At 38.0% G+C, this 24364-nt stretch overlaps 4 protein-coding genes across 4 annotated transcripts; 3 read left to right on the top strand and 1 right to left on the bottom strand.

Annotated features, from left to right (window-relative positions):
• The first annotated feature begins 4326 nt into the window (after window positions 1–4326).
• Window positions 4327–5318, top strand: BCIN_13g04190 (hypothetical protein). Its single transcript, XM_001548640.2, has one exon. It carries the CDS (start codon window positions 4364–4366, stop codon window positions 5213–5215), a length of 852 nt encoding a protein of 283 aa, XP_001548690.2. The 5' UTR covers window positions 4327–4363; the 3' UTR covers window positions 5216–5318.
• A 4511-nt stretch (window positions 5319–9829) lies between these two features.
• BCIN_13g04180 (hypothetical protein) lies at window positions 9830–10436 on the top strand. Its single transcript, XM_001548643.2, has 3 exons — window positions 9830–9946; window positions 10006–10176; window positions 10241–10436. Exons 1-3 carry the CDS (start codon window positions 9881–9883, stop codon window positions 10307–10309), a joined length of 306 nt encoding a protein of 101 aa, XP_001548693.1. The 5' UTR covers window positions 9830–9880; the 3' UTR covers window positions 10310–10436.
• A 1897-nt stretch (window positions 10437–12333) lies between these two features.
• On the bottom strand, window positions 12334–13922 carry BCIN_13g04170 (hypothetical protein). Its single transcript, XM_001548644.2, has 4 exons — window positions 13541–13922; window positions 13331–13477; window positions 13187–13248; window positions 12334–13105 (listed from the first exon to the last, which is right to left on the bottom strand). The coding sequence occupies exons 1-4, from the start codon at window positions 13778–13780 to the stop codon at window positions 12424–12426; spliced, it is 1131 nt and encodes a 376-aa protein (XP_001548694.1). The 5' UTR covers window positions 13781–13922; the 3' UTR covers window positions 12334–12423.
• Window positions 13923–14620: 698 nt separating this feature from the next.
• On the top strand, window positions 14621–15801 carry BCIN_13g04160 (hypothetical protein). The gene is made up of 2 exons (XM_001548645.2): window positions 14621–14919; window positions 14969–15801. The coding sequence occupies exons 1-2, from the start codon at window positions 14733–14735 to the stop codon at window positions 15697–15699; spliced, it is 918 nt and encodes a 305-aa protein (XP_001548695.1). The 5' UTR covers window positions 14621–14732; the 3' UTR covers window positions 15700–15801.
• Window positions 15802–24364: the final 8563 nt, after the last annotated feature.

Raw genomic sequence — 24364 nt, 5'->3', positions numbered from 1 at the left:
GAACATGTTCTCCTTCTATCTCGAAATCAGACGGCAAAAGATAGATTGTCTCATGAACCGTCATAAGAAGAGTACAGCTTTCACCTGCAGCGTAATGAGGTGCACTTTCAATCATGTTGACGATGCATTGGGAGACATGTTGATATTGGTATAAAAAAAGGCTGAGCTCTACTGAATTAATCTACATGAGATATCGGACCAGCCAAGTGAACTACAAAATGGACACCCACAGTGAACAAACTCCCTGGCCCAAAAAAAGTCATCAAACCGGCAACTACGAATTGAAATTTTGGAAAGAAGCCAAGAACCCCAGGCCATAGATCCAACAATCTTTCGCTCTCGACGGTGAAAAGTGGATGCAGTCTCCCCTTTCAGATCTTCCACTGATGTTTGGGCGCTATCGTTCAGTCGAGAGGGCTTCTACCTAGATGTTCTTGAAGCGCAGCTCCATATGTAAGGTTGCGCTCGCTCCGCCAGACTCAAGTAACATCATCAAAGTACATTGTTCCATGATCTTTGGAGGCTTGATATTGCTAAGCAGTCGGTCAAATGGCAGCCAGAATGGTATCATTGCGAATCTCGTCATGATACGAATCGCGAATGTGGTGAGATCTGACCGGTCTATCACCTGCAACAAGATTAATTTCCTCGCTCGCCATTCCATTCTCGTTATGGTTCGTGTATTTTGGAATAGTTCTCCCTGTCTTTCCCTCTCTCTCCTGTTTCGGATTGGTCAAAATTTGTCATTTCGCCTCCTAAGTATTGTTACCGCCTATGAAGGCAAGTAAAAGATCGAGAAAGTGAGGCATGGCGATATCGAAAAAGCTTGCAAACGCGTACTTTGGAGTAAATTGGTGTTATGGCTACTCAAGGTTGTTAACATCATTCATCGGTGACGGATGCCAATTTCGATGATCTTTGGGTGAAACATACTGAATAATAACATCCACTGCAGTTATTTTTCTGCAGAATAGAGGCTGAGAGATCTGAATAGATGGAGCATAAGCCACCGGATAACTGGAACGCTGATGCTGAAAGGGCCTGGCTTGTCGTTAGGATCTTTATAGCAATTATTACTCCAAGACAAATTGCCGTTGGCGGATTTTGAATCCAACTGCAACCCAGCGATTGGATGTGGAATATATGGACGAAAAGAATCAGACCCCGATCTATTTTTGGCAGAAGTGCCGATCGATCGTCAAGTTTGCGCATAGGCACCAAAGACTAATCGAGCCATTGGGGAATAGACCGAACTCTAGGTGGTTGAGAAAGCCCTTGGCATGTCTATTCTAGAACCATGCTACGTGAATTCGAGACTCTTCGAGCTTGCGGGCTTGACTACTGGAGGAAACAATGCATGTTGAGGAATAGTTGGTGTGCTAGTTGTGATATCTAGCAGAGGGCAACATATCGAAATGTAAGACTTAATCTGTTGTTAGATTGTTGTTAGTAAATTTTACTGTGCATGATGAATTAGATATTTCTACCTTATACACAACTGTTGTGCTGAACAGAGTAAATCGCAGCGGTAAATGTGCATTACATAGGGCAAGCACAATGGCTCCTCTATCTATTTTTTGAAATGCTTGTTGTGAAGTATATTGATAATGTTTCTGCATTTTCTGAAAGGGCTAAGAGAATTGATTTAGTCTTGTTAGCCTTTTAATGAACATGAAGAGATGAACTGGAAGTGCAAGGACAACAAACATAATACCATTCAAGACTTCCTTCTTACCTGATCTATCAAATCTCTTCGAAGAATACAAAAGGTGAAAGCTCAGGTAGTGTTTGATATTTTGTCTGTTGTACAATATGAATAAGGCAGAAGAAAGACAGGCCAAACATTTCTTAAGTTTCAGAAGAACAATTCATGGTAAATAAATAAGAGAATGTCAACAAACATACCTTCATGTGCAACTTTAACAACTTTTCTGAAGGTGCTTTTGTGAAAACAAAAATCAACTTTGATACTTTTGACTGTTCGACTGACAAATACAAATAAGATGTTGTTCAAAAAACAAGATGGAGATTTGAAGCTTTCGGCTCGGCTAAATAGGAGGCATTTCTAAAGATCATGCTCAAGTCAAAGAGTGGAAAACATGGTATATCAGTTGTCTGCTGAAGGAATATTCTAATTTCTGTTGATGGATGACTTCTGAAAGAAGTTGAGTGTAAAGAACTTTTAAAGCGTGAAATTGAATTGAAAATGTGATATCCTAGCTTCAATCACAATTTTCGAACGCCTGGTCTTTTTCTGATCACAACTACAACTACAACTGCAACCATCAAACTTTAACCTTCAATATCAATTAATAATTTTCTACAAAACGAGTATTACCATCACCATCAAACTTTTCCGCCATTCTGCCAATGCGATATACGTAGCAATGAATGCTGAGCTTATCTCTTTCGATGAAAAGGCTACTTTTCAGCCAAGCCCATTTCTTTCACCACATCTTTTCAATGGGTATCTGTGAGTTTCTCAGGACTGGAAACTAACATCTTCTCTCCAACTAGCTCATAAGCCAAGAATTTGCCAGCCAACGCAAGCAATATTCCGGAAAGTGCACCTGAAATTACTATCTATCCTTACACCCCACGTCAGAGACAAGATGGAGTTCATCTGGTACTATTGGCCAACTCAACTCGAATTTTCCTCCTGCACTTGAAGCCGCACGTTGAATGAGTCAACAAACCCACCAGAATAGAAGAGCCTAGATATTCTGCGGCAAAAGCTCTTCAAACCAGATCATTGAACCCAGAACCTCGATGGAAGAATTATAATTTGAGCTGGAGTTAGAGTACGGGAATTGCATGCAGATTCATTGCCTCGTTGAATGTAAGTTTTTTACGTACTCGAAAAAATAACTCTTTACCTGGTTGAATGAGCCATTTGCAGTTTCACAATCTAGTTACTTATAATTTGGCATGCATGGATTAGACTTGCACTGTACCATGAGCTAGCTTCTATCTACAGTCACCAAAAACCCAGACCGACCCCGAGGGGAAGAAGAGGAAGATGCCCGCCAGCAACAAAAACCCGGTGCTTTCGAGAAGACTTCGAAAGCTCAACGAAAAAGCACATCCAAAATAAAGCGGAATAAAAGGGGAAGTCTAGTTAGAATGAAGAAACAACGGTAATCCTCAGGTGCCAGTCGTCAGGTTTCGAAAAGGCAGCAGTCTCCTGCTTCAACTGATAAAGCACCTCGGATGAGCCACCCTAAGCTTCTCGGAATTGCTGATCGAAGTCAGCCAGTCGCAACACCGAAACTCAGTTATAGAACTGATCGACCCAGTCCCGCATCGGAGAGGTATATTCCACCAGTCGTGCCTGCAAGCTGGATGGAAAGATTGAGCTGGACAAGACGGGAGCAAACTCTGATGCCATCGATAAGTGGACGAAATAGAAATGGCTTGAGATTCACCTTTCGCATTACTGCGACTCAAATGAAATGGGCAGAGTAGTTGCCAGTGTTTGCAGAGCATGCTTGATATCAGTGAAACATGCACTAGTTGAAGGCCCGATCTTTTGTTGATGGGGTTTACCTTGTGGTGATTGATATACACAGTTTATTCCATGTTCTTATAGAATTAGATATCAATTATTCATTCTAATAGACGGCATTTTCTGTAATCCTTCGGAACTTAGAAACATGTTCGCCTTTAATCTTCGCATTGATGTACTATCGGTGATTCCTAAAACACTCTTTCAGTTGGGAGAATAGAATACTGGCGTTACTATTCTTTGTACTTTTATAAACAGAGTTTATCCCCAATAGAAAATTTAATGGAATCTGCCTTCACTGCTCATCTTCCTATATCAAAAATTGACACTTCTTTGAATTGGAGATTCGCATGTATGTTGAAACCTTGCCTCCTGTTTTGAGACTTCGTTTTGAGAAACTAGATCATTAGCTACAGAACTGACGATAACACGTTCCCACAACCTATTCTGCTCAATTAAATCAGTCAAAAAACCAAATAGCAAGTCATAATTGTATATTTCCAATTTTCTATCTTTACAGCGGCTCGCTTAATAAAATTCCATGTTCTATGACATTTCGCATTATCAATCAATACACGCACACAGCCAGCCAGCAACCTTTCGAATTTTTATCACAAATATCGAAGTCTTCACAATCCATGAAACAAAATATTGTACCTCTTGCCACAGAAGCCTATTGCCTTTCAAGGATTGAAGTTATTACGTTTAATACACGCCACTCGTGAACAGCTTGTCAAATCAAAATCCTAGGAATATCAAAGAATAAGCAAAGACGATCATTAAATACTTGAAATGACTTTACACAACACGCGGTCCCAAAAGGGCAAGCAAGTCGACACTGGTAAATCTCATTTACAGATGTCACAAGGCGACAAAAACAACGCGCAGTCTCGCAAAGGAAAGGAAATTGATACCAATACAACACCCTTGGAGACGGTACAAGATAACGAGGGTGCCACTGAGAAGATCCCGATACAGGAAATGTCCGAAAAGGTTCACCAGTTAGCATCTAACGTGGAAACCCTACGACATGGAATGGCTGCCGCTGATGCTTGTGGTACTACCCTTAACGCCATCATCAATTGTATACAACAAGGAATCGATGAATCAAGACCTACTATCGACAAGGCTGAATTTATGATTGTTGGAAATGCATTACATGACTGCGAAGAGGGAGAAGACGATTCCGAGGACGGCTATACTTCTGAAGGTAGCGCTGGGTCTGATATTCCAGCTGTGCCAGAAAAAACTCGCCACAAGCTACAGTTCAGTAATCAAGATGATCAAGGAATACAAGAAGACAGTAGTGGACCTCTGTCTCGATCCCCTCCATCCCAACTCCGCACAAACACCTGCAGTGCTGCAATAAGTTTACAGCAGTTTCTACACAATCAGGCCGGTCAATCCCAAGCTACGCTTGCTAAAAAGTTTCTTGATACGAAAGGTAAGATGTCCGCGATTGAGCTTCGCTCTAGGCAAAGACGGGATAAGAAGATTCTGGCTGCCGCAAATGCTGCCAATAATTTTGTTCCCCGGATGACAATTGAAGTGTCAGTGGAAAAGAAGGATGTCAACCAACCTCCTAGTACCAATGTCGAATTGAAAAATGCTGAAAAATCTTCCGATGCTGGTTTGTTGAGAAGAAGCAAGAGGATTTGTAACACAGCATACAATAAAGCGAAAGAGAATAAACGCCAACGCCTTTCCTAATAAGTCCAAGTATGAAGGGTACCTATGACGGGGCATAGTCTCATCAGGTAGAGGGGCAAGAACATATACATGTAGAGATATGATTTTCTTCTTGGACGGTGCAAAATCCTCTTCAGTGTTCCATTACAAAACCAACCTTGGCTGTCAGTTCTCTCGCTTTCTCCATACCACATAAGAGAGCCTAATAGAACTTGCCTTTTGTTTTCCGATGGCTGTGCCAACGCAGAACATGACTAAATACAGGGGAGTAGCTATTGAACAGAAGAAAAACGGCGGATGACATATACTTCGACTTTCTGGCACACTCGTGCGGTACAACTGCGCATTACGGGAAGGTTTTTGCTCGCAACTGGCACGCAATAAGAAGAATGAGACATACGGAAAGAAGTCATTTGGCAGGATTGTGTCCCAGGTACGGTGGCAATTTTCATATCGTTGCATTTGCATCTGCTTCAATAGACGTACCGTTCGGCTGGTTGCTCTTCAGAAGAGGAAAGAAGTCTCCTTTTTAACATCAGATGCCCGACTCATAATATGAGTTGAGCTTCCTTTTCTGTCGCCTTCTCGAGAACTTTAGAAGAATTTCTTACGATAGCACTAGAGCAGGATCTCTAAATATCAAAAGCTTTGTCGTTATCTCCTTTATGAAGTTGAGCCCTATGAAAGTGACAGAGTATGAATGTAAGTACCAAAACCATATGCAAGGTTTAATAGTGACAAGTGATTCAATACATTTCCATCCTGTTCAACCCCCTTTTTTCTTTGAGATGATTGATGGGATAGAAAGATGTCGTGAGGCAAGGTTCTTTGACAACTAACTACCTGTGTCTGTCTGAGATATTGGGGTTTAAATCAAGAAGTTGTTCTTGAGCAGTATGATGTTGTGGTGGTGGTCCGAGCCCTGGAACAAAATTTATCCCCTCCGAACACCTAAATGGGCCATACTGTTACAACCTGTTGACCTTCCAACAAACCTTTTCTTAGCCTCAAGTTCTCAAAACACCCACAATTCAGATGCATTCAATAATTTATGTTCGAATCCTTCGAAAAGGCTATCCCTAACCAATCGCCCCTATATTCTTGACCTAATTATCCACCAAAAGACGTTGAATATGAAATGAGCTCCCCACCTTTGACCTTTCCTCAATTGTTCAATGAGGCACACTCTCTTGATAGCTCTGATTTGGGATTGAACTTCTAGCGGTATGCGGAACTTTCCAAGCATTCTCCTGGATATATGAATATTCTGATTAACTTTTCCCTCCAAAGTATTTTAAGACATTTTCAAATCAAAGCCAACGCTGGTTTCCGTTCCCACTCAATGCAGTCACCAGTGATTCTCGAACGGAGCTCAAATTGTGGAAAGATTGGCAAAGTCAGATGATAAGACTAACCATTTCTCTATCTGCTGCTTCTATGAACTTCCTCTCAGGAGGCCTTGAGCTTCGAGCTGAATTTATATCGCCTACACTGTGACACACTCGCGGCTGCATAACCTTCTCGGATTCTCAAAGATGTCATATTAATCTTCATGCATGTTCTCTCGTGGTGAGTGCAAGCTCAGCCAGTAGAGCGATCGGTTCAGATCTTGCTGCCATAGCTCTTTCACTGATGTTCAGGCTGGTCTCACGTCACCAATTAGATTTCATATCTTCAGACAGCTCAATAACCACTTTTAGCGAGGGGAGAGGGGGAAGGAGATCCAAAGATAGTTGTATTGCTAAAAAATCAGACTTTCAGTCTCCTACCATGATGTATCACTCCAGGTAATATCGACATACTAACTACCCAGACGAGACAACTCTCCCTCCTGCTCAGCAGCTCATCGTCAACGGCTCAAGATTCCTTGCTTGCTTCTTCAGCTTCTCGGACAAGTCAAGTTATCAAAAGCTCATAAGAATAGCGGAATCACTATAAAGGAAGAAATTTATGCCTCACTATGTAGCTAACACACCAATTGTTCGCCAGCCACGGCAGGTCCCGATGTCACGCTATACTTCCGTTCGATGTTCGCAAGCACATGTGTCGCGAGCCCGCGGCCATTTACTCACTTTGGGTATTGAAAAACTACATGTTGCAAGGTTGGTCTATAGGCTGTCACCCTTGAAGACAGCAATACGCTTCTATGCACGATTACCGGTCACATCGGGCATCATTGCTATACGTCTCACTCTTTTCACATGGTGGGATCTAGTTCGATGATGAAAAGGACAAGAACTAGACTAACGGTATGATAGGCAGATAATTCCAGATTCAAGCGTAGTCAGGTGGCAGAGGAAGTGCAGATGTATGGAGGTGATACATAACTTTTGATGATACTTTGGACTTTGAACTCGCAATGACTCTCTACCCCTTCTGAGATCTTATGACACACGGTAGTTCTAAGGCTCAAATCTCGTTTTACTTGATATGACGATACTCATTAGAGACTTATACCTGTTCTTGAATTTGGCTATTTAGCTTGGTTCTTGTCCCGTATGTGCCTCATAAAACGGAAAGCGCATTCTTAATGATATCCTCACCTCTCATACGAACGCATTCGCCTGAAAGTTGTAGCATACTATTCCGGAACTTACCATTCTGATAGTGCACAATTTGAAACCACCATTAATATTGGGGCATCGCATCGTCACGTCTAAACTCATGCTAAACGCATTTGGCCCCCTTGTAGATTGCAATATAGATCTTCCGGAAAAGCCAAACCCACGACCAACGTAAGCGTCAATATATCCTTCGCAATCTTCGGAGTCATCCTGCACCATTATTTCTTGTATCATTATTCATCTAGGAGCCTAGGGAACGTCGAGCTGAGGTAATTTTGTTCCTGGATTAGAGCTTCTGAAGGGGTGGGAGGCGCTGCAAAAAGCGACGTACATTAGCATTTTGATGGCATAACCTATAGTACGAGAAACCTACCTGGTCTTTTATTGCTGTACTATCTGTGAAAAGTTACATAGTTAATGCGTCTCTTTTTGAGCAAGAGGTCGATAGACTTCGGGCCCTCGGTCGGGTCTTATAAGTTACGTTGAGGTAATATGCAACGAACTTTCCCATGTCTCTTCGTCGCTTTAGTCGAGCGTTTTCACTTCATGCCCCTAGTGGAAGCTATGGTGGTAGGACAGCGACCAACAAGTATCGCAAGTATCGCAAGTATGTTAAGTTCGACTTGTCCGGATCATTTCTCGTTGGTATTTGTGCATATAGGAAGAGCACTGTTCTGGGGCAGTTCAAGTGATTATCCTGGGTTCTTCAAACCTCCAATAATAGAGCATCGGCTTGACTTTTTCTTATAAACTCACATCAACCTTTTATTTCATCTCTCATAGTTTCGTTGATGATTCCTTTAAGAAGAGCGTTCTTCTTCGGATTGCTGTAACTTTGGGACACCCTCCATCCTCTACATCGCAAATTATTGTTTTAGAGGGCGGTTTTTATCTTGCTGATAATTCGGGATGCTCTTATTAGCCTTGAAAGTTCGTCGTCAAGTAGAGTACTGTGTGTGGTTCTTTTTTTTCTTCTCGACGGGAATTCGACATTCGGACCATCTTCGACGTAAACGCATGCAATACTGGTTTTTCTTCAATTAGCTATTGATGCCTTGCATGTAAGTATACTGATATCATATTGAAATTGAGTATTGTAATCATGAAACTTACTGTGATGGGTCGTATGTTGTTTTTTCGAAAGTGTCGGTCAAAAATCGGTGTAGGAAAACGTCCGGAGAGGCACTTCAGAGCTGAACTAGGGCATATACAGAGGAGGAGATACACAACGACTTTTATTGCTGCTCAACCGGTGAAAATAATTGAAACAGCAAAAGTATATAGGTGTTTGTGGCGGTAGTTGGAAACTGGGAGGCTGTGGAAAGAAATATATTTTGGTGGGGTCAATTTTCTCAAATAAACACATTTATGAAGAGCTTCAGACAAGTAAATTCACGACATCCTTTGATAATAGCTCTTTGTTTTGATTGATTTTCAATTCAAGTGGTTCAAATGCGCGCATTCCGTCGAGATTGATCTTTTCATTTACGAGTAATAGTATTGTTCAATTGGGGATCTCGCTGCAGAATCGCCTACTTTGTGAACTGATCCGAGGATAGCAGACTCCAGAAAACTTCCTTACTCTCAATAAAAGTCAGAACCTTAGTAATTGTTGATAAATGTTTTACCTTGACTCTATGATACTACGTCGCCTTGCTCGCAGGCATCTGCAATCCCTCTAGATTGCCTTATACATCGTTTATACTCGAGCTTTCTTCGCAATGGCGCAATATACTAGTAGATCCTGCGCGCTCCAAGCCCAACGGCCCTCATCTCATTCTAAGCTGCTAATGATGCAAAGAAGTACTGGTCTCAGGCCTAAGACAATTGAACTAAGCTGCTGGTACTATACAAGAACCTCAAGGCTAGAGGCTAGCCTTATCTATCTTCAGGGCAAGGCGAGTAGGAGGTCTTTGGACGTTTAGGTATCGAAGCTAGCGTGCTTTTGGTCTTTGGGCCCATAATAACAAGACAAATCTCGCGTAGGCTTCCGTCTTCAGGTAATTTTGAATTTAAATTCAGTTCTCGCTGCAGATATTTCTGAGCCTTTACAACCTCAAGATCCCCTCTCGATCCGCCCAACTCAACGATTACCATACCATCAACCAAAAAACTTTCAAAAATGCCACGCGTCCTACTTACCCTTTGCTCGCTCTCGCAGGAGATCTTTCGACTTCTTGAAAGAGTCGTAAGTTCAATTAAATCTAACACTCTTGGCTTGAAGTATAACTAACGCTTTAACTACAGCATGAACTTCATGAGAAGATCCTCGATAAAGACGATGTAATCCACGATTGGGAGAGAAGAGCGGAGCAGGTAGAAGGAAGACTCGTCAGGGAGTTGGCTGGGAAGGATGCGACAATCGTCGGGCATGAGGCTAAGATTGCTGCTCTCAAGGCAGAACTCGCTGCTGTCAGAGTACGTATATTCCCGCTGTCACCACACTATTCCTCTTGATAGATTATTAACACGTTTTCTACAGGCTGGTCAACAGGCGAAGCTTGGTGAAGGCAGGAGACCCCGCAAGCGTCAAAGAAGAATTCGCAAGTAGGGAGTTTCGGTGGGCGGAAAATGTAGCAGCAGGCTCTTTTGGGATTGGTTTGCCGTGTGGAGAGAGGGTGGTGCCCTACAAAACCAAATCCTAAAACCACGAAGAGGAAGAATTAAACTGTTTCCCACCTCAAAATACAATTTCTACCTGCTTGTGACTCGTGACAACGTTAATAATTTCTTGATTGCTCATTTCTTAATACACATTCATACTATTTTAGACTATGAACAGTTTTCTTTTCGTCTTTTGAATTCCTAATTGTAAGAATTTGCTTATTACTGTAAGGTTTTATAATATTGCAGAAGGCTTCTAGACTATGAATACTATACCTAGCCTATAGATATAGAGACTTATGCCTTCAGGTGAACTTCCCATAGGCTTTAATATAAGCCCTGAAGCCTATAAATAGCCTCTATCTAGCTCCAATAGACTGCTTCTAGCGTCTGTCTCGTAACGATTCCCCTTGCGAGTTTAGTATCGCCGATGAGTTTCTCCCAGTTAGCTACTTCTCGATGGTTCTAATCACCTGGTCATATCCCTAGATCTCGTGACTTAGAAATTCCGGGTAATTCTCATCCGCATCTTAAAATCTAGTATATATCAATTTTATCAATATATTTCAAGAGATCTCATGTCATATACGTTAGCCTACTATCTTACTTTTCTTCTACATCTCTAGATAATCATTCGACTTTATAAGAAGAGATATAACTAAATAGTTATAGTATATCATCTGAAAATAAGCTAATATAGTCAAATGTCTATTTCTATCTAGTAACTTAGTAATCTCATTACTTAAACTTTAGCCTACTACATTACTTTTGTTTTAAATCTTTATATAGTTATTCGACTTTTAAAAAAAGATTCGATTTGAATACTTATAATATATCATCGGAATATAAACTACTATAGTTGAATGTGTTTTTCTATTTAGTAATTAAGAGATCTTATCTCTTATACTATAGTTTATTATCTTGCTTTTATTTTATATTTCTGAATAATCATTCGACTCTATAAGATAGATCTTAAATAAGTACCAATAGTATATCATTTAAATTTGAGCTAATTTAGCTAAGTATATATTCTCATCTAGTAATTATAAGAACTCGTCTCTTATACTCGAGTCTACCAGCTTAATTACTTATAATATACCTATATAACTATTATCTCTCGTATTAACATTAACTAGAAAGTATATAAAAATAATCAAAATTAGTATTGTATATAACAAGATAGTATTTCAAACAGTTCAAACTATATATATTTTATCTCGATATTCTGATTTTAAGATTCTAAAGATAATACAATAAATTACTCTAATACTCCTAGAAGTAAATTTACACACTCTTAAACTACTAAAAGCGGTCTAAATTTACTCCCTTATCACTTAGATTTTATAGTAGCTTTTATCTATAGGTTTAGACTAGAATCTACAATATCTGAAACTAGAATATCTAATTTTGTAATCTAAGATCTGTGATATAAGAATAGTATCTATAATTGAAAACTCAAATATAGATTTAGAAGAATATAATCTAGAATTAGAAGCTAGAGTCTACATGTAGATCCTAGATATAATATAGTATAATAGAATGTTGATAAGACGAAAGTAGATTTAGGTCAACTTTAGTGGCGTGAGAGTAATATGTTAAAATTTTAATAGCACGAGAGTAATTTACTTAAGATGATATCATCGAGCTTAAAGATCTCATATTTCAAGTCAATTTGATGGTGAAACTAATCTCAATGTCTAAGATCATTTCAACATATAAGAACTTTCTGATGACTAGAGAGAATTCAATATTTTAAGGCTTTTGATTCTTTGATTCGCCTGAATTTTTGGACATCCGGCGGTGGGAAAGCTCAGATGATAATAGAAAAGTATTATTTGATACAATAATTCATACCCATACTATACTATGAAGAAGGGAATATCGTAAAAGTAAATGCTGTTTATTCGCCTGATAGAACAAGCTTCTCATTACACATCCCTCAATCAATTTACAAGAATTCTTATCGAATCGCCCCAGTTCTACATAATGATTCTGTGTCCCAACGCCTCAAGCTCCGATCCTTCATATTCATACCAGAAATGACAAAATGATCGTGATAGCTCACCCTTGAATAATATAATCCTTCTTCCCCATAATCAGATGCTCCAAATTTAACCTTGCACTCCAAACGATCATATTTTTAATTTCCTTTTCCCCGGCACCTTGGGCTTCCTTCTGTCCCACACTATTAATACCACCATCTTTATTCTTCGTTACAGCCGGTTTGTGATGTTGGAACAATTGAGGTTCTACTGAAAAACATTTCATATCCAAGTAACCATCACGACAAAGAGATGCAAGTGCATTGTCACCAGTAAGATCATTACTGCCTTTTACCGAAAGAGCCATGAGGATTTTCTGAGCTCCGCGGTATGAAACTGCATATCCCAATGTGCACTTAGGAGCGCCAGCTTTATGAACTATACGCGTGTTTGCGGGATAATTTGCGAGGGTCTTAAGCCCTGATTGAGAAGATTTGGGGACAACAGTTCCGTCATTGTCAATTCTGTAGAGCTCATCTTTTTCCCCTTTGTGGAAAACAGAGGGAAGTTCATCACCACAGTGACCTGGCCACAATATATCCCAGTCATCGCCGTAGGGGGAATGTTGACGTTGAGAATGTGGCATGCGTGATAGAGTGCGGATTCCCTTGGCGAACTCGGGGAGTTGGGTTCGGAGCCGGATATCCCAGTCGACATCGTCTTCCATAATGAGTGCCGAGGCGAGTTTCCTCTCTATGATACTATATGATAGCAATGAGAATTAGTATCAAAGTATTCGTATGGTCAAGAAAGTAAGCTGATAGTAAATAGTATATACACACCTTCGTATCACATTCATGTGACCCCGCCAAGGACCCATCGCCCCTCCATTTGAAAAATGTCCCTAGGTCAAAGCGTTAACCTTAGTTCTACCCCCGTTGTCCCTATTTACAGTAACCATCGAGCAGTGTTAATATGTCACATACCGGCGGCGGCTTGGCCTTATCAACTACCTCATCGCCTTTAATTCCATCTGCAAACTCTACTTCAAACCCGGTCAGAGAGGCAGATAATACCATCGCATCCCATTTGTCTGAACGTTCTCTCAGCCCTATGACCACCACTTTCTCGAACTATTCAGTTGTTGTGTTAGCAAGCTATATCTGCCCAATAAGAATTGGAGGAGAATTATGTACACCAAGGGTTGCATTACTGGCTCGGCCTATTTCTGAAATGGTGTCGGCCGGTATAAGGTTCCTATCGGAAGTTGCGGAGACGTAGTTGCGGCTATCTGACAACATTGATGACTTATCTGAGTAGTCTAACCATGTTGAGGATTTTGGTGATTCTTGACGAGTTTGAAGAGAGAATAGAATGATGAAAACGAGGGCAACGCATGCGCCGAGAAGATAAGGGCGGGAGCTTCGGGGGATCATCTCTGTTCTAATATTTCATATACCGATATCTACTATGAGGGGTACAAGAGATGACAATGATCAAAAGGTTACATTGGAAAGAGAGTACGCAAGTTGTTAAAAGACAGGGAGGTCGAGAAAAGACTGGCTGAATGAAATGGCCTCATCCCCTGATTCAGCATGAAATTTCCTAATCTTCGGAGAATAATCATTGTGGAGCCATTACCCAAGAGTTAAAATAGAACAACGATTTGGAGGAGGCATTAACCTTTTTGGTCCTTGGGCGGTTAACTGGGGCAACCAAGACGCTAATCACACCACATTTGTTTCGTTTAGATCACGAAGTACGTGAAACGACAAATTCAAGAAGAAAGACGTGATTCCGGTAAGCTGGGCTGGTATCACATTAGGGAATGGAAATTACCATAGTATGCTATCACGTTATCGGCTCGGTTAGCGCTGGCCGTTTAATGTTCCTATATGCCCAGTGTTTTTCCAAGTCCAGTGTGCTAAATCTCTAGATTCCATGAGAATTGCCGATTCTGACGAACCCGGCCCAAATTTGCGAAGTTTTAAATGAAAGGAAAATCTCCAGATAATCCCTTGGAAATCGCGTCAGGATTAAAATGAATCCTACATCTTGCGTCCGAATCTGGCCACGAAGATAGAGGGACGCAGCGGCTGCAACATGGGGTTAGTCATGTGACGTACGTGGTCTTGCTCAGAGTGGCCAATTGTATTCTGCGGTGCATATGAGGATCGCGCTTCAAATCATTGCAGCCATGATACCGTACCGAAATAGAATCCTTTGCGATGATCTTGGCATGATCCGAAATTCCTTACACTCCAAAGTCCTTCAATGGATCGGAGATGTTTTAGGAACTTTGTTCTCTTCAATTCTTGTAATTGTCGTAAAAGTACTGTTAGGATAGTATCATAGTGATACATCGAACAGCCCTCTTCTTTTAAGAACATGGCTCAAAGATGGACTTTTGAGGCGCCAGTCAATGTCACTGCAACTTCTTTGGTGAACCTTACGTGGGCTCCTCACACGTTCAATATCGCCAAATATGGAGATTTCCCTCTAAATCTATGGCTTTTGCGCGCCGATTCACAAGACAATACAGTAGTTGAAGATTATGCACCTTTTCTTCTTGCTGGTGAGTTATTCTGATTCATGTTGCAATGTACTTACTAACATACTGCAAGGCAATCAGGATGTCTACAATAATTCTGTTCTATGGACACCCACGGTCGATGATATCGATTTCAATGTTTCCAACGCCGGAACACATCAGCTGGCATGGGAGCATAGTTCAGATAACACAAGCCTCAATTCATCAAGCACAAAATTTGAGGGGTGGTCAAGGGGATTCCATATCATGTCGCCGGTCTCTTCGAGCACCTCTTCAACATCATCCCCCACCCCATCATCGACCTCATCAAGTTCAGCATTTTTAACAACCTCAGTAACCTCAGCAACCTCAAACATCCCAATAACAACAGCCACCTCCCAAGAACCCACCCAACAAACTGCCTCACCAACTGGACCTAGCAGCGCCCTTACTATCGGCCTAGTGATTGGAATCGGAATCCTTCTAATAATATTCATTGCCGCTTCATTTTGGGGGTTACGAAAATATCGTCGAGCGAAGAAAGATTCATCGCTCGGACTACTAGAAAAATCCCCGGGCTCTCCATCAGCATCAAATTCAACAATGTCTTACAACTCACCATCCCACTCGGTGCCGATGTCGATGCCACACGAATACTACGCTCCATCTGCAAACCCAATGCCAGTAACTAGTGCCGAATTAAATTCATACGCAACTTCGTATTCAATCCCCTCGCCAGCACGTGACAGAACAATGGATGAATTCTCGCCAGGAAATGTCAAGCCAGCAGAATTGCCCGATAACGTTAAGCGGGCTGAGTTATAATGTGTAAAGCAGTATTATCTGTTTAATTTTGGACAATTAATGGCAGAGATGGTCAACAATATACAAATAATTTGGAAACATGACCGAAATGGTAAATCAGCATCTTTCCTAGGTGGATGAAGTGTGTAGTTTTTTCTTCTTATGTATAAACATTTCATGGGCTGGTATTGATAACCCGGGACAGATCAGGTTTGGTTATTTTGTACGAGATATCATTTGTAGGCATTGATTTATTGGTTAGAGTATGTACGAGCTGGTGTGTGGAAAGTCAAGTCGAGCTCCTAGGTGAACTTTTACATATACTGTGCAAAAATGCTCTCATAGTTATTCACACAAAAGTGGAAGAAAGAAAGTTTCTACATAATTTCCACAGCAGCTTGACGGTGATCTCTGATACACATCATTGTGTTTGAATACGTATCAACTAAATTGGTAAAATCCACTAACGAAATCGTTCCCGAATCCAAAAGTCTCTCCCGCATATCTGTTGGTATCACCTTGGGGGTGATTATGACATCTTCATGATAGATATATGGTTTAATGTATTGTATTGCATCTATCTATTCTATATTTGGAGGTACAAGAGCTATATGCAATACACTCGTGCGCTAGCGTGCTAATCCACTCACGGGTGCATATTCACTCGCGTCGCAACAATTTTAATCCGTTGTGTCTGAATTTCGACTTTGTAATGGCAGAGTTTCGATGGTATATTGAGCAATTCTAGTTGTATCATATAAAAAGAAGAAAGGGATATAGTGTAAATAACCGACTAGAGCATTGAACGGGAGAATCAGAGTAGAGTAAAACTACATCTCAATCTTGTCACAGCACTTACTGTCAGCACTTTTGAGCTAATAACTTACACTATAATCTATCTCCTTACGAAGCATATTTCCAAGAGCTCAGAAAAGCTTTTCTTTTAGACATTTCTCTCCTCTTTTATGATTCGCATGTATTTACAGCTCATTTAAGGATTTGACAAGCTGTTGATATCGTTGTGAGAACCATATCATCATCTATTACCCCGTCTAGTCTTTGAATTCTATAATCTGGTCTCGTTCTAAACACTACTTGTTAATTATTTCTATAATTGAACAGCCGACAAGTACCCTCTATTAAATGAAATAGGACAACAATGAAATCTGCGATTATAAATCTCGCAAACATATTTAAATAATCTCTCAATCGAAACCACACATCCAGAACACAATTCCCTCATACACATCAATGAATCTCAGACTTCCGATCCCATATTGAAATTGCATCTTCTCATATATATCTAACGTCTCCATCTCACATAAGAAACCCTACCCCTTATGATAAATCCCGAACTCCGCATACCTACCTATCGAAAGTTTCATTCATCTTCTCAACCTATTCACATCCACATCCATCTATCTATTCACAACATTACATCCCAAATATATATCGACGAGAAATTTACCTCGCCTCAGCTTACCTTTCCCTACCCTAGCGCAATTCAATCCTCGAATACGGAATCTACAATTGCAAATAGACAATCATATATATTTCATCACCATTGTATTCAAGATCACACTCGCACGATTACAAACGTTGATTATATAATGTTAATAAAATGTTACTATAGTATTATTTATATTCGAGCTTTGGCACAGACTAGATTAATAAAATTTTACATTAACGATGACGATTTCATTAATATTATAGCAAATTTCACATATACATATATAAAATCACTCACCACCCACCTCAAATCAACACAAGGAGAAATTCCATTCTTCCCAATTTTTCAATCTACTCTCTCCTCCCCCCCCCCTCCTCTTTTTACTCTTCCTCATTTACTTCCACTCCCTCTCAATCAAATCATCACCCAAGATCACAATCTATTAAACTAATAAATACAAAAAAAAACTTTAAACTCATCATGTAATCTTGCTCCGATACTTATTCATATCAATCCCTTCTTAATCAGACCATCTCATTATAAAGAACCATAACATTACTATATCACTACATCACCATCACCATCCAAAACCCCCTCCCCCAAAACCCTCAGAATTGCACGAATAGGAGCAAATGCTTTAAAATCCAAATCCAAATCCAAATCCAAATCCAAATCCAAACCCAAAGCTCATCATCCACCCATACAACCAAACAAATCCAACGATCCCAGCTCTTCCAGAAGTCCTCACACAATTAAAGAGCACGAGCTACCCGCTCCACAACCAGCTAATTCCTCAGACCGAACACGATTCTAATACCTAAAATCTACATCTCAGGTCCTACTTCCTTACAACTCTGGCTCTTCTCCAACCAGGAAGAGGAAACCCTCCCCCCCCCCGTAGAAGAACTTCCTCCATTTCTCCATTTCTCCACAACAAGGAACTCAATCCTATACGTATAATTTCTATTCTACAAGTATGTACATGAATATGTACTTAAAATCAAGAATGAATACCTACCTACCTACCTACCTACCTACCTATCCACCTATCCACTCAGATAAGCATTAAACCCCGCACAAGAAAAACGAGATAATTCCAAGCCCAACCCAATCCAACCCAACCCAATCCAAGCCCAGCCCAATCCAACCCAACCCAATCATATCTACTTCGATAATTGTAATTCCCCGAATATCTAACCTATAAAGAATTCAATGATTCATAGTATAACTCTCCTCAACCACCCGACTCCCTGCTGCTATAGGGTCTGAGCTGCGAGGGAGATATATGTGTCAGTTGGGATGGGAGTAGAGATGAAAATCAAAATCAAACCCAAAATCTAAATACTTAACAAACAATCTCACTCCCAGCTCATATATACTCAAGGCTAAAACCATCCCAAACCCGAAATCAGAAACCCAAACGAATCTCTAAGCACTAAATGTTCTCTGAATTTCTCCTTTTTCAACTTTTTTTATTAATCTAGAAACTCGAGAAAAGAAACTCGAGAAAAGAAACTCGAGAAAAGAAAAGATACTCGACGTGATAAGAAAAAAGAAAAAAAGAAACTCGATATGATAAGAAAAAAGAAAGAAAGAAAAAAAATCTCATCAAGAGTTGAGAGAGAGAGAGAGAGAAGAGAGAGAGGTTAATCATTCGCTACTACATTAAATAAATAAAAAATCACTTATTCGAGTAGGCTAATATATAATTTATAATATAATTTATAATACAAAATGATATAGATATATATAAATACTCACTCACCAATACTCACTAATACATACTAATACTTGTTAATAAATAAATAAATAAATAAATAAATGTAAACAAGTTTTCTCTTTCTCTTTCTCAGATTAACTAACTAGAATAATATAATATAGAAGAAGTAACAACTTTCAATAAGCTCAAATCTTCCTACTCAAGAGTTGAATCGTCTTCTTCTTGTCTCGATGTAATATTACGGGACAAAACGTGACCGGCTCAATTAGGCACGTGACAGTGGACCTCTCGGGTTTACTGCGTGCCGAATGGGGCTTGTACATATATAAATTGTATAATTTGTATAATTATAAAAAAACAATAAAAAGTTTTGATATTACAATATATTAATTGATTTATTATTATTATTTATTTTAATAATTCTTTTTATTTTTCAAAAAGAAATAATCTATTAATTAATCTAAATAGTAAATTATTATTAATATTATTATAATTTTTATGAGAAGAATATTTGGAAGAGATAATAAAGAATTTCTTAATATAATTTTAAGCTAATTAAAAGAAAGTATTGAAAGATTTTTTTAAAATGATAGTAATGAAAATTAAATAATAAAATAATAATAATCTATTAATGGAAATAATTAAAGCTTTTAAAAAATAATTATCAATATTTAAATGATAGTATAGTAATGAATTGATATTGTAGATAGTTTAATTTAAGAAAAGATATTTAATAAAATAATAAAGAAAATAGAAAGAATAAAATAGATTTATAAAAGAATTATAGAATACAATTTATATACTTTTTTTTAATTAATAATAATAATGTTATAATTTCATTATTATTGATTTATTAGATTATTATATTTAATCAAAGAAAACCTTTAAAATTACAAAGATTAAAGAAATATATAAACAAGAATATTGGGAAGACAAAGGATTTCTTTTTTTAAATAGAGATTATATTTCGAAATAATAGTGGATATTATTTCCTAATAGATAAGAAAAAGATCGATTATATTATTCAATATTTTGAAAAGCAGTTTTTATTGATATAACATTAATATAAAAGCAAATCAATTAATATCAATTTAAGCTGGTTCGATTTCAAGGAATATATATATAATTTTATTATAAATAAAGAAAATCAATAATAATAAACAATCTAACAAATCATTTATATAAAATAATAATTAAAACAATCAATAAACATATTTATAAGCTATTTGAAAAGCTTAAAAAAGGATATTGAATTGGAAATAAATAGTATTTGAAAAGAAAGGCTTTTTGTAGAATTATATTTGTATATAATTAAAAGAATATTGAAGTCTTTATAATAATTGAAATTCAAAAATGAATTAATAAAATAAGTTTATAAATTGGAAAATATAGATAAGTTTTATTATAAATAAAATATTGACAAATTATAAGGGTTTTATAAACAAATCCAATCACTTCAAAATTTATAATATTTATTAAAACGAGTTTGTTTCGAAATTGAATAACAAATAGATATCGCTATAAGATTTTTGAAATCAATTCAAAAAAAGATTTAAAAAAATGAATTGATTGATATCAAATCTATTATAATATTATATATAAATTATATAAAGAATATTATTTATTATAAATATCAATAAAGGGAGTATTATATTTTTAATTATCAAAATTCTATTGTATATTAATATTATAAAAAAAGTTATAAATTTAAAGAATATTTAGGAACTATATTATAATTTTTCTAATAGGGAAATACTTAAATTCAATTATTATTTTGAATATTCTATTGATATTGGATTCCTAAATAAAAGAATATATTATTTTTATTATTATAATAATATTTCAATCAAAAGATAAGTTGATAATATTTCGATACTTTATCAATTCAAAAGTACAAATTAATATCATTTAATAATTCAAATATATTAAATAGGATTAATTATTTATTAAAAAAGAAATAGCTTTAATATTTACAAATGATATTATAATATCATTATATAATAATTATTAATTCCTTATTGAAATAAAAAATTAAAAAAAAGAAAAGAAAACCTTTATTTATAAGTTTATTATTGTTATATTAGATTTATTCAAAATCGATATTATATTTGAATTACTTTGATTATAAATAATAAATTTAAATATTAATTGAAAATCGATATCTTTTTATTATTATTTTTTTTTTAATAATTTTGAAATGATTTTTATAAATGAATTTTATAGTGAAATAAAAAAGAGTATTTATATATATATTATATTATTAGAAATTCAATTTTATTATTATAGAAATAATAAATATTATTAAATATTTATATTTTTTATATTAAATATTCCTAAAGAATATTAAGAATATCAATAAATCTTTTTTGAAAAAGAAAGCAGTATTTTATTAGAATACTATTCGATAGAGTATTGTATTGATTTCAAAACCGATTTGAAATCTTTTTAAAAATCAATTTATTTTTTATTTGAAAAGGAATTAATAATATTAAGGGAATATTTAATAGAATATCAAAAAAAGAAATGGATAAGAAGATTTATTAGTTTAATAAAAGTATTAATTATATTTGTTTCTAAGAAGAAAAGAGGTTATCGGCTTTGTATTGATTATTGAAATTTAAATAGGATAATCAAAAAAAATCGAATTCTATTATTTCTAATCAACAAATCCTTAAATCGATTTTAATAAGATATTATCTTTATTAAATTGAATTGTTACAGGAGCTGCCTCTAGGGTCACGTGGAAGTGTCTAGAGATCTCTCGAGGTGGTTTTAGACTAGACTTCAAGTAGGAATTCAATAAGGTTGTAACGGGTTGCAATTCTCGTAACTATAGTAATGAAACTAATGATTGTTCTTGAGCACGAAGCTCTACATTATAATGAAACCCATTCCCTTATATAGATCTTCGTCCTCAGTATGCTAATCCCCGAATACTCTCAACATGATGGATCGCAATGGATCGCACTGCGCTCCAGGAGCGCTGGCGCTCCCTGACGCTCCATCACGTGCCCAAGTCATGTGAGTTCCAATGTCTTAGCTTATCGTTCTTATCCCTGAAATTAGTCCCCTAGGACATTTCTAATCCTAAATATAACTTCGCGAGAAGTTTGCAAAGTTATATTCCTCTTAATTCCAAGATTGATCTGTTGTCCCGTGACTTCTGTTGACCTGTTACCAATCCGTCGTAACACTATCCCCTTCTTAGCCTAGCGCTTGTCCCAAGCGTCTATATAGAACGTAGTACCCCACTTGGGATATTTGTCGCTGTATGGTATTTCTTTATTCAATATGACTGACAACTTTCACAAACGAAAGGAAAGATTACGTTTAGCTCGTCTCGTTGAATCCCGTGGTTTCGAAATGTCTTCTTGTTCTCTGTGTGAACGCCAAGGGCGTAAATGCATTGTTTCTTCTTCAGATTCCTCGCGGTGCGCCGAGTGTATCCGTCAAGGGCGAAAATGTGACGTTCGTGGTCCTGTGGAGAGTGATTGGGATAGTCTGGATCGTCAAAAGGCCAGATTGGATGAGGAGGAGGAACGCGCGATTAGTGTTTCTCAGGAAGCAATGGCTAAAATCCTGCGATTGCGAAAGCAGAAACGTTTCCTGTTGAAACGTGAGTCTGAGATGCTTCGCCGTGGTTTACGAACTCTCGATGAGCTAGTGGAGGCGGAGGAGAAGGAGAGACTAGAAAAGGAAAAGATTGAAAAGGAGCGTGTTGAGGAAGAAACAGCAAACGTTGATGCTGCGCCTACTCCTATTGATTCTTCTTCCTTCGACTTCTTCGATCCTTCTTTGCCTGAGTTGTCCGAAGCGGATCTTGAGGCTTTACTGGCAGGTGTGGGTACTTCAGGTGGAATGCCCGTAGCTTCTCAGGGCAGCTGAGATCCTCCTTGAATTCCCATGTGTTTTCTGAATGTGGGTAGTCTAACCATTTGATCAAATACTTGACCTTGTTTCTGACGTATTTGCAGTCTAGTATTGTTTCGACATCGTATATGGCGTTTGGGTTGACTGGTTCAATTTCTGTAAATGGCGCATTTGGCGCTCCTGGTGGTGCTGGTTCGAGCAAGGATATGTGGAATACTGGGTGGATATTCATTGTGTCTGGTAATTTCAATCGATAATTAACCGTTCCTATTACCTTATCAATCTTGAATGGTCCTAGTTTCCTGTGGTCGAGTTTATTGCTTGGTCTCTTGGTTTCGATGTTTCGTCGTAGCAAATAAACTTTATCCCCCTCTTTAAGCGTAGGTTCCATACTACGTTTCGTATTGTAGTACGCTGCTGTTCTGGAAGATATGAATCTTAGATCAAGAGCCAGTTGCTCTTGGAGATTTTTCAGCTGTTCGACTTGTACTATTGCTGATTCGGCATTAACTTCTTGTGGTATCGGGATTTTATACGCTTGTGGATTAAACCCAAAATTAGCTCGTGCTGGTGTGATTTTCGTGGTTTCCGTTTCCGATGTATTATATGCGAATTGTGCCATAGGTAATAGTTCTACCCAATTGTCTTGTCGATAATTTACATAGCATCTAAGATATGCTTCCATTGTCTGATTGGTCCTCTCTGTTTGACCATCTGTTTGTGGGTGGAAAGATGTCGATAGCTTTCTCTTGATACCCATAAGTGCTAATAAGGTAGTCCAGAATTTTGAGGTAAAGAGCTTGTCTCGATCCGAGATTATCTCATCTGGTACTCCGTGTATGCTTACTATGATCCTTAGGAACACATATGCTAGTTGTTCAGCATCCCATGTTTCCTTGAATGGTATCATATATGCAAATTTCGTTAGCCTGTCTACTATATTGAGTATCGCGTCGTACTCAATTCCTGTAGTAGGATCCTTTGAGAGTGGTAGTTTGACCACAAAGTCCCATGTGATGGACTTCCATGGCTGAGAAGGCATGTCTGGGGTCTGGAGCTGACCATACGGAGCATGTCGTGATGACTTGTTTCGTATGCAGGTGTCACAATTTCCAACAACTTCTTCAACTATCGTTCTCATTCGTGGGAAGTAACTGATTTCCCGTATTCTTGCAAATGTCCTTGCAATTCCTTGGTGTCCATGTGCCGGCAACCCATGTTGTTCCGTCACAAATTCCTTGGTCATTTGACTCGGAATGTATACTTTTCCATGAAAGTATATGGTATCATTTTCTATAGTGAATCCTGGTTCTATTGTCTTGCGTATGCGTGTGGCAGTAGCATCCTTGTCGTAGTGTGATTGAATCTGTTTTCTGAGGTGGTTGTCTTCCAACAGGTGTGTTGCTGCAAGCTGTGGTGCATTGTAGACCAGTGATTCGCCGTCTTTCTTGAATATAGCGTATGACTCGTACGTTTTGTTTTCTTGATATTCTGGTTTTCGGCTAAGAGCGTCGGCTCTAGCGTTTTCTGATCCTTTGACATATGAAATTCTGAAATTGTAGTTGGCCATGGTCTCCGACCATCTGACCTGTCGTCTGTTTAACTGCTTCGTTGTGGTGAAGTAAACCAAGTTCTTATGATCTGTA

This window comes from Botrytis cinerea, chromosome 13, assembly GCF_000143535.2.
Source record: "Botrytis cinerea B05.10 chromosome 13, complete sequence".
Taxonomy (NCBI): domain Eukaryota; kingdom Fungi; phylum Ascomycota; class Leotiomycetes; order Helotiales; family Sclerotiniaceae; genus Botrytis; species Botrytis cinerea.
Note: the sequence above shows the minus strand (reverse complement) of the source record. Positions and strands in the feature narration are given on the sequence as shown.

What these genes read in the sequence shown, in the direction of transcription:
- BCIN_13g04190 (XM_001548640.2), top strand. Translation starts at nt 4,364, where the DNA reads ATGTCACAAGGCGACAAAAACAACGCGCAGTCTCGCAAAGGAAAGGAA.
- BCIN_13g04180 (XM_001548643.2), top strand. Translation starts at nt 9,881, where the DNA reads ATGCCACGCGTCCTACTTACCCTTTGCTCGCTCTCGCAGGAGATCTTT. An exon ending in TTCGACTTCTTGAAAGAGTC is followed by an intron (nt 9,947 to 10,005) that starts GTAAGTTCAATT and finishes CTTTAACTACAG; the next exon opens with CATGAACTTCATGAGAAGAT. An exon ending in CAGAACTCGCTGCTGTCAGA is followed by an intron (nt 10,177 to 10,240) that starts GTACGTATATTC and finishes CGTTTTCTACAG; the next exon opens with GCTGGTCAACAGGCGAAGCT.
- BCIN_13g04170 (XM_001548644.2), bottom strand. Translation starts at nt 13,780, where the DNA reads ATGATCCCCCGAAGCTCCCGCCCTTATCTTCTCGGCGCATGCGTTGCC. An exon ending in CCAGTAATGCAACCCTTGGT is followed by an intron (nt 13,478 to 13,540) that starts GTACATAATTCT and finishes ACAACTGAATAG; the next exon opens with TTCGAGAAAGTGGTGGTCAT. An exon ending in CACATGAATGTGATACGAAG is followed by an intron (nt 13,106 to 13,186) that starts GTGTGTATATAC and finishes GCTATCATATAG; the next exon opens with TATCATAGAGAGGAAACTCG.
- BCIN_13g04160 (XM_001548645.2), top strand. Translation starts at nt 14,733, where the DNA reads ATGGCTCAAAGATGGACTTTTGAGGCGCCAGTCAATGTCACTGCAACT. An exon ending in TGCACCTTTTCTTCTTGCTG is followed by an intron (nt 14,920 to 14,968) that starts GTGAGTTATTCT and finishes ACATACTGCAAG; the next exon opens with GCAATCAGGATGTCTACAAT.